Raw genomic sequence first — 14,009 nt, forward strand, 5'->3', positions numbered from 1 at the left:
TGATATATACCATCTACAGGATTAATAGTACTTTTCCCACAATCTGCAGTACCATAGTGCAGTGTTTAATTGATTATGCCATGGTATTTGTGGTTTCTTTGAAAGTCTCAGTTTTATTTCTCTGTTCATCATCTTTGTGGTTTTGGAGCTTGTTATCATTGAGCTTCAGTTGATCTATCAAGATTTGTAAGTCTACTTCAGTCTCTGTAAGCTTCTTATGAAAGTCCTCAATGCTAGGAGAAAATAAAAAATTCATGTCTGTAGGCAGCCCTCAGGGGATCCATCTGGCAGTACTTGGACCACCTGAATCCCTAGGCTCAATCTTTCAAACCTTAAAGGAGCAATTCTTTGGCAGAAACAAATTTGATAGTATTGCCTCAGAATAAAAACCATAACTCTTTTGGATGGGCAGCAAAACTGAGGGTCAGGAGTACGTAATGCTCAAAAGACAAACAAATGTTAAAGAAGCCAGAGAATAAACATTAAAGCAAGAAGGAAAAGAACATAGGTGCATTTTGTGTTGCACACAGAAAAAAATCCCCTACCAATGTCTTATTTTTGGAAGCAGTGAAACACTACAGTTTTGTGACTTAAGATCTGAAATAACCTTTATACCATTTGTTTCTGAGGGGTGTAGTCAAACTTTTTTTTTTTTTTTTTTTGCGGGGCAATGGGGGTTAAGTGACTTGCCCAGGGTCACACAGCTAGTAAGTGTTAAGTGTCTGAGGCCAGCTTTGAACTCAGGTACTCCTGAATCCAGGGCTGGTGCTTTAACCACTGCGCCATCTAGCTGCCCCCAAACTCATTTTTTAAGATGATAAACATTTAAGGTTAAATAGGGACTAAGGTTCTGCTTGTTGGTTTTTCCTAATGAATGTGGAGATACACAAGTGGCCCTCAGCCAGTGCTGCCTCTTTATATGAGTGTGTTTATCTTCTTAGCAGGGAGAAGGTTGTAGTAGTAGCAGGTAGGTGCTCATTGACATTTTAAAGATGGGGAGACTAAGGTTAAGAGAGGTTTAGTAACTTGCTCAGGCTCATACTAGTAGAAAGTATCCAAAGCAGGATTTGAACTCACGTCTGTCTGACTCCCAAGTCCAGTGTTCTATCCCCTACAACTTCCTAGTAGGTATCTTCTAAGTGTTGGGATCCTGATTGTAGACAGGAGAAACTGCTGCAGATGCTGCTTTGGTAGCAGAGTGGGAATGCATTGCCTAAAGTCCAGGGATCAGTGCAGCCCCATGCCACCTATTTCTGTATGGTCCTTAGCAAAAAAATGGATTTTACATTAAAATGGGCCAGATTTGGCTAGCTCGCCTGTAATTCACAGACCCCTCATCTAGTCCCTCGATTCTTAAACTGCAGGTCTTCACCCCATAACCAAATGTGGGGATCATAAAAAAATTGGCAACAGTAAAAGGTTATGTATACCTATTTTACGTACTTAAATATCCAGGGTCAGGTAAAAATTCCTCCTGTGAAAAGGGGTCTAGAGTGGCAAAAGCTTGAGAAGCCCTGATCTAGTCCAACCACATTACTTTGTAGAGGAAGAAACAGCCCTGGAGAAGGGAAGAGATTTAAGCAGGTTTGTGACAGACATGAGAGGGCATGGAACAAGTATTAAGAGTCTGCTATGTGTCCTTTCTTGTGCTTTATGGTATCTCTGCCTGTGTGGCAGGTGCCCTTTATAATGCCTATTTTATAGGTGGGGAAACTGAGGCTGGGTGGTTAAGTGACTTGTGCAGTGTCTGAGGCTGCATTTGAACTGAAAAACAGAAGCCAGGGTCACACAGCTAGTAAATGTGTAAAGTGTCTGAGGTCAGATTTGAACTCAGGTACTCCTGACTCCAGGGCCAGCGCTCTATCCACTGTGCCACCTAGCTGCCCCTATTTCATTAAGAGATCATCAATTGAGAGCCCTTTGTTTTACAGTTGAGGAAACTGAGTCTCAAGAGGTTAATTGACTTGTCCAAAGTCATGAGGCAGCAAATAGCATTTGAATCCAAGTAATCTGGTCATAAGTGCTGGTTGTAGGGGGCGACTAGGTGGTGCAGTGGATAAAGCACCGGCCCTGGATTCAGGAGTACCTGAGTTCAAATCCGGCCTCAGACACTTGACACTTACTAGCTGTGTGACCCTGGGCAAGTCACTTAACCCTCATTGCCCTGCAAAAAACAAAAAACAAAAAACCAGGTATGTGAGTCTTGACTCCAGGCTCAGTTCCCCATTTCTGGCTGCCTTAATGAGAGGCCGCTGATGTGGAAAGAGCTTTGGACTTGAGTCAGTCAGGATTCCCTAGTTCAAGTTTCCCCTCCAGCTCTTGCTAGCTTAGGGCCTGATTCTGTTCTAAATCCGACGATCCTTTCAGCTTGGCTTCTTGGCCGACTGGGGATGCTCATGCCCTACCCAGCTCACAGAGCAGTTGTGAGGAATGCGCGGTGAATCTTGAAGGCCTTGGAAATATGAATTGTTGACAACTGGCCGGATGGTACAGAGAGAAGCCCTGCCAGAAGGTTAGGGTTCGAACTCTGCCTTTGCTACAAATCACCTAGGGCACCCTGGGAGAGTCGATTTACCTCTTTGAGCCTCATCTGTAAAGTGAAGTGGTTGGACTTGAGATCCCTTCTCCAAGTTCGTCTTTTCAGAAGTTCCAAACCCTGGGCGGCCAGAGGTGATGCTGTAGAGATGGAGAGATCTAGGATAGGAATGTTGGGGACACCAAGAGCTTCAACCCCACCCCCGACCTCCGCCGCCCGTGGTAGTGGGCGGCCGCGCTCTGGCCCCCGCGGGCCTCCATAGCGGCAGTTGCCATGGAGTGGAATAGCTTTACGGGAAGCTTATGGACCAACAAGTTCATCCGAACCGAGCGTCCCAGCGACCCCTTGGCTCTGGTGGATCCCAATGAGCAAATAGCTGAGCCTGCGAAGCCGGAGGAGCCTCGATGGGGCGACCATGAGCGGCAGTCTAAGGTCAGGGGCCCCGCCCTGGACCCCGGGCCTTCTGCCTTCCACCCCTGCCTGACTGAGCCCGAGAGACTGCACCTAGAGTGAGGGGTAGGACCGGGAAGTATGGGCACGATGCCCAAGAGGTTTGATGCCATGCTCGCTGAGGTGCTGGGTGTGAGGTGTGTGCAGGTGTCTTGAGTCCCGCGCATGCGTGCATTGTATGCGGAGCGCGCTGAGTTGCGTGGGCTGGTTGTGCCTGAGAGTGTGCTGGGTGTACCTGTGCTGGGTGTGAAGTGTGTGCAGGTGTCCCGGACCCTTAGGGCGTACTGTGTGCGGGGCGGGGCGTGCAGCCCTTTGTGTGAGGTGTGTGCAGGTGTCCTGTGCCTAAGTCGGTGCTGCGTGCAGGGCGCGCAGCGCTTTGTGTAAAGTGTGTGCGGGTGTCTCGGGCCCTGCGTACGCCGCGTGTGCCTGCTGTCCTAGTTAGTACTGGGGGTGCAGCGGTGCCGGATCCCAGGCTTTGGTCAGAGGGGCTGGAGGTGTGACGGGCTTGGGCCGCTTGCTTTAGGCCCAGAGCGGCTCACGCTAAGGAATCCCTCCTTTACTGAGGCCGCTTTTCGTTTCCCGTCCCTAGGGCAGGGGCGGCATGGGGGAGAGAGGAAGAAGGCAGGGAGCCGACACCTCATCCAACAGAGACCTTAGAGACCTTGAGGCCACAAAGAAAGGGCCCCCATCAATTGTTGTGGGTGGGACAGCGTTGAAGTCTTGGAGTGGTCGAAGGTTTTCTCCAGAGCAGACGCACCTTCTCACTCTCTCCAGCCTCCTCCCATCACTATCCGCTTTCCCCTGCTTCCCCTGCCGGAGCCTCAGGCTCTTCCCCGGCTCCTCTAGGCTCTGCCTTTGGGCCCGGAGGTGTGGCCAGTTAATTCTTTCCCTGTGGTCTCTTCGTTTTATAGATCCCCTTTAAGATCTTGAGAGGACATAATCATGTCGTGAGCTCCTGCCATTTCTGCTTTGAGGACACTAGGATTCTCTCTGGTTCCTACGACAAAACTGTGAAAATTTGGGTAAGAGGCTTCATGGTGTACTGAAAAGAGCACGGTAATGTGGAATCAGAAGATCTGAGTCCTAATTCCCTGCCAAGAGTCTCCCTGTGTGTCTTTGGACAAGCCCCATCCTTTCTCAGGGCCCCGTCTGTTAAATAAAGTGGGGCTGAGGGATGATCTGTAAGGTTCCTTCTAACCTGTGGCTTTAAGACAGGCCCTCAGTTTGTATAACATTCTTGCCAAGGCAAGATACATATGAAGGTTAAATAACAATTTCTTGCTTTCTTTGTACTCATGTTTCCCTTATATTCATAAGCTATCAGTCTTCATGAAAGTTAATACAGTTCCTGTTGGTGGTTTGAACTGCCCTTTCCAGGACTCAGGTGTGAAGGCGAATTGTAAGCTTCAGGAATGAAGTGATATAAACTGAAAAACAAAGATTCTTCAAACCAAATGCTGACATTTTTTCCACATTGTTAATTCTCTTGGTAGGGTGGCTAGGTGACACTGGATAGCTACAGCCCTGGAGTCAGGAGGACTTGAGTTCAAATTCGACCTCAGACACTCACTAGCTGTGTCTGAACAAATCACTTAATCCTCTTTGCCTCGGTTCCTTATCTCTAAAATGAGCTGAAGAAGGAAAAGGCAAACCACTCCAGTATCTGCTAAGAAAACCCCCAAAATGGGGTCATGGAGAATGGGACAGCACTCAACAATTGTCTTGGTAGGGTCTGATCCAGAAGAGCTTAAATCATTTCTATAAATTGCTTCTGCAGCCCACTGAATGACATAACGATGACTTGGAGAACATCTGTGAATTTTTTTGGGAGCTGTAATTTTTAACTCCCCCCCCCTTCTAAATTTCACTGGAAGCTTAGAGGAATTTTTTCATCTCCATTATATTCTAAGGGATTCTGAAGTGTTTTGTTTGTTTGTTTTTGTGTGGGGCATTGAGAGTTAAGTGACTTGCCCAGGGTCACACAGCTAGTGTCAAGTGTCTGAGTCTGGATTTGAACTCAGGTCCTCCTGAATCTAGGGCCAGTGCTTTATCCACTGCGCCACCTAGCTGCCCCCACTTTTTTGTTTTGTTTTTTTACTTTCCAAGGAATAACACTTAATATGGAATAAACCTATAAATTAGTCTTCTTTAGCCTTTATTTCTATTCTTACATTCTGAGTTAACTGAATGAATTTCTGAGAGTTGTATCTTTTGACTTAAGGCAAAAGTTGGACTAATACCTTTTTTAAAATGAATACCCACAAGAAATTAATTAGACTTTGTTTACACTGCTGATGCCAACTGTAATTGGTTATTCAGTTGCCCTGTGGGTTACCTTCTCTCATTATAGTCATTATTATAAGTAAAAGATAATGTACTTGGATGTCAAAAGTATGTCAAAACATTGATTTTAACACTTTGACCTTTCTTAGCAGGAGGCCAGACTCCCTCAGTTTGAACATAATGATGGGTAACAGGTAGATTCCAAGCCTGATTTATTAACAAATGACTTTAATTCACAATAAAACGGCCAGTGGAATTATGATTAATGACTTTGTTAATCGTTGTGACCTATTTCCTGGAAATTAGCTTAAATAAATCCTGGGCTTTAACACATATGGTTTCTGTGGTAGATTAGAAACAATAGATGTGTCAACCAAGAAAGTTAAGTCTGAACCCTTGCACTGTTATTCTTTATCCATTCCAGGATAGAAAATAACATAGTCCTGTCTTTTCCTTGGATAACATTTGGACTCCTTTTTTATATTCATGTGTCTTTTATTGAATTTGTTTCCAGTTCCTATGGATTTCAATGTCTGTTAGGATCTGGGCCTGCTTTGACCTTGTGAATTGATCAAACAACTGCAGTGCTGTGGACTGACAACCTTTATGGTATCTCCTTGCTTGGTCAGAGGGTGTGAAATCTCAAGGAATCATGAAGAAGTATTGAAACCTTGGGAAGGGACTGAAAGGCAAGCTCAGATAAGGAACCTATACCGTAATGTGATTCAACCAGAGATTGCAGGTTAAGGTTTGCCATTGTGTCCTTCAGATAAGGAAGTAAATACAAGGAAGCATACTACAATTTTGTATGTGCTGTAGGAGTGAAAACTCAAATTGAGTTTTTATAGTTCCTTCAGATTGCCAGAGGGAAAAATCAACTTTAGAATCTACTTAATGAAATAAGACTTAAATTAAAATGGGGGAAACAAAAACAAAGAGGAAATTGATAGCAATTTAATTATTTACAATTCCCTTAAAAAGATAATACTTTGAACCACGTGCCCTTTGTGGATCAGGGGACTTTGCTGAGTTGGAATGATGCCACTTGACTTTCATTTGCCTTAGCCACTTAAAGAAGATGTGATCCATCAAGGTGTGTCTTGGAGATTGTCTGGGGCTGCCTGCAAGTATTTGTCAGAACGGTCAGAAAATGACTGTGTTTGGAGACCTTCCTAATCTTCCTGAATGTTCTGAAAATGACTTTAGTTTAAGAGCTTCCTGATAAAGAGACAATGGCTTATCGATCTTGGTAATTTCTGCTCTAAAAAAACAAATCTTATTTTCCTTCACTAAGAAGGGCTGAAGCAATTATAGTTCCTGAAAGATCACTTTTGATCTCTAAGTCAGGAGAAATGTCAGCTCCACTTTTTTTTTTTAAGTGAGGCAATTGGGGTTAAGTGACTTGCCCAGGGTCACACAGCTAGTAAGTGTCAAGTGTCTGAGGCCGGATTTCAACTCAGGTACTCCTGACTCCAGGGCTAGTGCTCTATCCACTTTGTCACCTAGCTGCCCCCTAGGTTGTTGGGTTTTTTTTTGGGGGGGGGAGTGTAGTGTGTGTGTGTTATATATCTAATTAAGTGTAAGACAGATAATATGATTAAGTGCATAGAAGTGAGTCAAGTTAAGAATAACTCATAAATCCAAAGACTGCCTTGGTAAAATACTTGATTAAATTTTCATATTTTAAAATTTTCTTTAAATCCATTCATCTGAAATGATATCAGTCACTCCAAGTTTGTGTGATTGGTAGATCCAAAAGACAAAAAGGATAATGCTACTGTAAAAAAATATTTTAACTATAACTGCTAATCTGAAAACTTATAACTGTAAGCTATATGAAAACTTATAGCTATACTAGCTCTCTGTAAAATTATAGCTAGCTGAAAAATTATAACCCCACCTGGGGTACCATTCAATGTAAAAATTATATTTACTGGTGGGCCTAATCTGTGAACTCCTGGCTACCTATCTGACTGCTTTTAATTTAATATGGGAAGAACCAATTGGGAGGCTTTCCCCCTCCCCCACTGCCTCTCCCAGCCTGATAAGGAAAAGATTAAAAAACTTCTTTTCTATTAAAGCAAAACCGTTTCATAATTATGGAACCAATTTAGGAATAAGAATACAGGAAAGTAAGATATACAACCTGAAACCTCAGCCAATGACTTCTGCTGCTGCCTATCCCCCTGCATGTCTCTCGCCTGCTGCTTTGAACTCCTTCCCGAGTCCGGCCCTTTCACTGTCAGCCGCTCCTCTGCTTCACTATGTTCATCATCTCTCATTTCACTTAACTTTCTCTGTCAGCCGCCCCTGCGCTTCTTCTCCTACCACTGACCTTTCCTAGTGTCTCTACTGCCATAGCGTTTCTGTAGCATCCTCTCGCTTTCACTGCTCCGCTCCTTTCTCTGTCCCAGCCCCATAGCGTCCCTCTCCTTTCTCAGTCCTTCTCCTTTCACTGTCAGCCCCCCTGCCTCGTCTGCCCTTTCGAATAATAAACCCCGTCTCTCTCACCTGAAACTCGGGCTGAGCTGCCCACTTACACCAAGCTAATTCGTTTGCCCCTCCAGGCCGCACCTAAGGCCAGCTTGGGGCTCGAGGAAGCCATGTGTACCATGCCCATGGCTTGAGGGGGCTGTGCTCCCCGTTGCATGCTGGGGCCTCTGCACAGGCCACATCGTGCCATGCCCGGGGCCCAGGGCCCGGCCCGGGGTTTTCATCCTTGATGTTTAGCCGGGCTCCGAGGCTCCTGCAGCTGAAACGGAGGGGGAGGGGCGGTTCTGTTCGGGGCAATCTAGGCTAATTTCAGCCGCTCACACTACCTAAATTATGTTACAGATTTGGCACTCGCCAGTCACATTACTGAGGGGATACTTTTTAGAATTAGCAAAATAGCAATTAAATTGGAAGTACAAAAAGTCTAGAATCTTAAGAGATAATGAGAAAAAGTACAAATGAAAGGGTTATAGCATCATTAGAACTCAAAACCTTTTATAAAGAAGTAGTCATCAGAAGTCTTTGGCACTGGTTAAAGAAACAAAACAAATAGAAAAACTGGTTAGTAGAACAGACTAGATAAGCAAAAAATGAAAGTAATTGAAAATGGTAGCCCAGTGTTTTGATAGATCCGAGAACATAAATTACTGGGAGAAGGACTCCCTTTCCCCTCAAAAAACACCATAATATTTAATAGGAAATAGTAACATAATACTTTAAAGATGCAACTGAGCTGAGTTGAACAGGGAAACAAGGGAAAACATGAAAGAAACCTGAATTTAGATCATACTGACACTCAGATGTGAAGTTGGTCACTACCAAGATGAGTTGTTATGTGACTTTGTCAAGCAGTTCAAGGATTCCTTTTAATGAAGTATGTAAGTGGAGTGAGGGGAGGTATTAGGGAGGACTCCGTTTTTGACAAGAGTGGTTGGGAAAACCAACAGTTTGGCAGAAATTAGAGCCATATCTTATCTCACATAGTACATTAACTTCAAAATGGACATGGTATTTGAATATAGGAGGCCACATCTTAAAAAAATTAAAAGGGAATCTGATCAGGGACCCTTTACAACTATGGCTAGGAAGAGAATTCTTTACCAAATGACATACAGACACCATTAATTTAGAGTTGCAAGAGAATTTAGAGATCATCCAACCCAATGTCCTCATTTCACAGATTAGGAAACAGACTTAAAGAGGTTAAATAAGTTACCTAACCAAGGTTATACAGGTAGTAACTGGTGAGGTTTCACGCTATGTCCTCTGACTCCAGAATCTTTCTGCTATACCAAGTTGCCCCTCAAAATAAGTAACATAAGATTTTTTAAAGCTTTTTGTACCAACATCATCAATGAAGATAATGAGAAGAGACGTTGAATATAAAAAATATTTATGTCAAATATTACCAATGAAAAACAGTTATAAAGGCAAATGGCACAAATCTATGAGACAAAGAGCTGCCTTTCTTGTATAGCTAAGTGGTTAAGAATGTGAACATTTTTCAAAAAGATAATTGCAGAATAAAATAACCACATGAAAATATACTCCAAATCACTAGAAGAGAAAAGAATGTTAAGTCAGCCCTGGAGGTATCACCTTATACCATGCAATTGGCAAAGATGACCAAAATTGGAACAGTGTTGGGAGGGGGGGTATGAGAAGACAGGAACACTGATGCATATTGGTGGGGTAATAAAGTGGTTAGATCATTCTGATTTTGATTTGGAATTATGCAAGAAAAATAACTGAGCTGTCTCCACCAGTGATCCACTGCATATGCCCTCAAGAAAGTCAAAGATACAAAGATCTAGCACTTACCAAAATATTCATGGCTACAACTCTTTATATTAGCAAAAGAAATGGAAACGAAATGAATGATCATTAATTCAGGAATGGCTGGAAAAACTATGATAAATGAATGAAATATATTAGCACAAGCCCTGTGCTAATAAGGACTTTACAAATGTTATCTCATTTGATCCTTACAACAACCCTCAGGGGTAAGGTGCTATTAGGATAGCCGTTTTACCCAGGATCACACAGCTAATAAGCATCCAGGGCTGGATTCAGATTCTGTTTCTCCTGACTCCAGACCTGATGTTGTATCCCCTGGAGGCACCTCGTGAAGAAACTTATAAATATGAGGGATGCATAGAAACATGGGAAGATCCATGTAAACTGCTACAAGACCAAATAAAAACTGGAAGAATAATATACACAGTGGATAAATGAAAAAATCCTTAAATGGATGTCATTCTCAGAGAAACTGAAAAACCAAGAGAAAAAATGGATTGTGATTGTGAAACATACTTTCTCCCTCCTTTGGCTGAGGTGAGGGACAAATAGGGGAGAACATAGCAAACAGTGTTGGATGTGTTCACTATATCAGATGTGTTTATTATTTTTATTATTTTGCCCAAAGGAAACATTCAGATTACAGGGTGGGGTGGGAAATGGCAGAAATAGAATGACCAAGGTCATCAATCATAGTATTTTCTGAACAAACAAAAACACTATTAACAATAAAATGGTTTTTTTAAAAGTTCAGCTTTGTTCTAAAAGTTCCTTCATTTATATTACCAAATGCCAATATTATGAAGAAATTTGTCAACAGTTGGCATTTATCCCTTGTCCAGCATCTGTTATTGGAACGGGATGCTTTAAAAAAAAATCATGGACATTTCCTATATTTATTTTTAAACACTGCCCTTTTTGGGGAGACAATTGGAGTTAAGTGACTTGCCCAGGGTCACACAACTAGTAAGTGTCAAATGTCTGAGACTGAATTTGAACTCACATTCTCCTGACTCCAGGGCTGGTGCTCTATCCACTGTACCACCTGTCTGCCCCTCCTTTATTTATTTTTAAATCTTAGAGGTGGGAGGGGACTTTAGAGTTGATACAGTCCAACCCCCTGACTAATTCGTGAATTTCCTCAACAACATCCTTGTGAAATTGTAATCCATTTTCTGCATGAGCACCTTTGGTGATGAATCATTCCCTTCCTACCTCACAAGGCAGCCTATTCCATTTTTTAGCAGCTCTAACCAATCAAAAATGTGCCCGCCCTGTTGATTATTACTTTGTACCAAGTATGTCTCATGCCTCATCCACCTCAGCCCTTTAGGTATTTGCTGAATGACAGGAGAACTGGCTTCTGATCCTGTCTTTACCAACTCAATATGTGACCTTGGGCACACACCAGTAATGTAAACTATTATAATTGGCCTCCAGATAATTTTCTCTCCTTCTACAAGGAGACTGAATACCCAGCTCACAGTTGTTTTCTGTATCCCAACCCTTACCTTTATACTTCAGGATTTCAACATACTTGATGTTTCTTAGAATTACTTGGTCTCCAAATGCATCAGCCTTTTCAATCCCCATGGTTTTTATTTTGCTCCATCTTGATAACCTTCAGGTTCATGCTGACCCATGCTATTGTCATTCTTGCTTTGTCAATCTCTATCTCTGGGCTGCTCCCACCACCTATTTTCCTCTGCTCTCACTACACTCATAATTTAGATCAAAGCTATGCCATAGGGGGTTGCGTAACTGAATGTGAGGGTCACGAAAAATTTGGCAACAGTAAAAGGTTATGGATGCCTATTTTATATACCTATATACCCAGGGTCGGGAACAATTTCTGGAGCAAAAAGGGGTTGGGAGTGGGAAAACTTTAAGAAGCCCTGATTTAGATCTTAGCATTGCTTGTTACTGTTTTAGGCAGCAGGTGGTGCTAGTGAGAAAGGCCAGGCTAAGCTGAGAAAGGTCAGCCTGGGACTTGTTTTCTCTTCTTTATCGGGAGGGCCTTCCTTTCACCCATCTGCCATTGGCAGTCAGCCTATAGGTTTGAAAATGAATGTACACTCACCCACACAAAGCTCCGCTACAGCCTGCCACTCTCACTGGCTAGTGATTTCTTTCTAGGAGTGTCTGAATCCCAAATTCATATACCCAGCTTATACAGTCTAATACCACTCTCCTAATTTGTCCTAATTGTTCTAAGCTTCCTGATCAGCTCCCACTGACCAAATCTTTTGCCTTCCTAGAATAAGGGTCAATCTCTTCCTTATCTTCTCTCTGTTTGTAAGTTTTAAATAAATATACACAGTCTATCATTTGTCCTGGCCAACAGGGCTTTATAAATCAGATCTAAATTGAAAGCAACATACACAGGGCGTATTCAGGTAATGGATAGAGAGAAAAGTGACATTGTTAGGAAATAGATGTGCTTGGATCAGACTGGTGGATCCCTGGTGTTCCTGCTCCAGTTCCCACTGTATTACAGCACGAGGGGTTAGTCCATCTCTCCTGATGGGTTATGTCATGGTTTATCTCAATGCTGCTGGCTCTCATGTTGGCTACTGAGTCAGTTCTTCCTGCTTGTGTAGCTCTCTTCCTGTTGTTTGGGAGTCAAAGTTAGTCCATTCCCGTAAATCACTCTGTCCCGAAGCTATATGAAACTGTTATTTCTCCATGATCTTGATTTTTTTTTGGGGGGGGGGGCAGGGCAATGAGGGTTAAGTGACTTGCCCAGCATCATGAAGCTAGTAAGTGTCAAGTGTCTGAGGCTGGATTTGAACTCAGGTCCTCCTGAATCCAGGGCCGGTGCTTTATCCACTGTGCCATGATCTTGATTTTAAAAAATTCTTCTTTCTGATGTTAATCTTCTATTCTTGGGGCAGCTAGGTGGTGCAGTGGATAGAGCACCGGCCCTGGATTCAGGAGGACCTGAGTTCAAATCCCACCTCAGACACTTGACACTCACTAGCTGTGTGACCATGGGCAAGTCACTTAACCCTCATTGCCCAACCAAAAAAACAAAAACAAAAACAAAACAAAACAAAATCTTCTATTCTTCTGTTTTACTCCTAAACTTGTTTATCATTTCTGCAACCCCCACTTCCTTATACCCCCTCCTTATTCTCTTAGACTGTCTCCTCCTCTCTAGCCTTATTTTCTTCTTAAAGTCTTGACCCCATGGGTGGCCAAATTCAAGGATTTATACTGTCATGTATCCTTGAATATCTTTTCCCCTTGTCCTTTTGCCATTCAGGCCTTGTCGTTCCCCAACTCTAGGTTACCTCTACCATTTCCCTTCTTTTGCTCCTACTCAAATGTAATTAAACATTTATGTCGGGATCCATTCAACCATGCTGATAAGGGTCTACGACAGATTTATACTATCCATTTGGACCCTTACTGCTGAATAGCAATTCCCCCCCCAAAAAAAAACCCCTTTGGATTCTCTCAGAAAAGTTATTCTAAGCCTTCTCACTCTTAAGTCCCTTATGTTACCCTTGTCCCAGTCCTTAGTAGAGAATCTCACCTTCAAATTTACTTTAAAAAAATTCAGGTCTTAGGGGCGGCTAGGTGGCACAGTGGATAGAGCACCGGCCCTGGAGTCAGGAGTACCTGAGTTCAAATCTGGCCTCAGACACTTAACACTTACTAGCTGTGTGACCTTGGGCAAGTCACTTAACCCCAATTGCCTCACTAAAATAAATAAATAAATAAATATATTCAGGTCTTCCTCTGTAAGCTCTCTTCTCCCTTATGCCACATCTCAAAAGCCCCCTTTATAATTTCTCTTTCTCTCCTCCATTTCTATAGCCTCTGAGAAATAGGTGGCTTTCTCCTCTATAAAGCTAGCCCTTCTGTTTGTGCTTTTGACCTTATCTCCTTAAGGAGGTTGCACTATTGATATTCTTCCTTACCCCTGTCAGCAATCTTTACTGTTTTATCCCATTGTCTACAAACATCCATATGTCTTCCCTATTTTTTTTTTAGTGAGGCAATTGGGGTTAAGTGACTTGCCCAGGGTCACACAGCTAATAAGTGTTAAGTGTTAAGTGTCTGAGGCTGGATTTGAACTCAGGTACTCCTGACTCCAGGGTCGGTGCTCTATCCATGTCACCACCTACCTGCCCCCCTATTTTTTTTTAATTGAAGACTTGTTTTTATATCACATTAACTTCCAAATATGTTCCTATTTTTCCTTTCTCCTCTCCAGAAAGCTTTCCTTTGTAATAAAGATTTTAAAAAGGGAAAAAAAAAGCTCAGAAAAAACCTCACACATCAATCTCATCTGACAGTATATGCACCATTCTACAATCATGATCCCCAACCTCTCCAATAAAGGGAGTATAATATACTTTCCCATCTCCAGGTTTGATCATAATTACACAGTGGAGAGAGAGGCAGTCTGCTATAGTAAACAGAGGGAAAAATCCCTTAAAAT

The 14,009-nt window shown here is 42.7% G+C and overlaps 1 protein-coding gene across 1 annotated transcript in view; it reads left to right on the top strand.

Moving 5' to 3' along the window:
* The first annotated feature begins 2,809 nt into the window (after positions 1 to 2,809).
* The window catches only part of WDR88 (WD repeat domain 88), a 60,277-nt gene continuing 49,077 nt past the window's right edge, over positions 2,810 to 14,009 (top strand). Inside the window, exons 1-2 of the mRNA XM_043980212.1 lie at positions 2,810 to 2,968; positions 3,898 to 4,008. Of these exons, the coding sequence (XP_043836147.1) occupies positions 2,810 to 2,968; positions 3,898 to 4,008 (270 nt within the window). The remainder of the gene's footprint in view (positions 2,969 to 3,897; positions 4,009 to 14,009) is intronic.

This window comes from Dromiciops gliroides, chromosome 2 (assembly GCF_019393635.1).
Source record: "Dromiciops gliroides isolate mDroGli1 chromosome 2, mDroGli1.pri, whole genome shotgun sequence".
Lineage (NCBI taxonomy): Eukaryota > Metazoa > Chordata > Mammalia > Microbiotheria > Microbiotheriidae > Dromiciops > Dromiciops gliroides.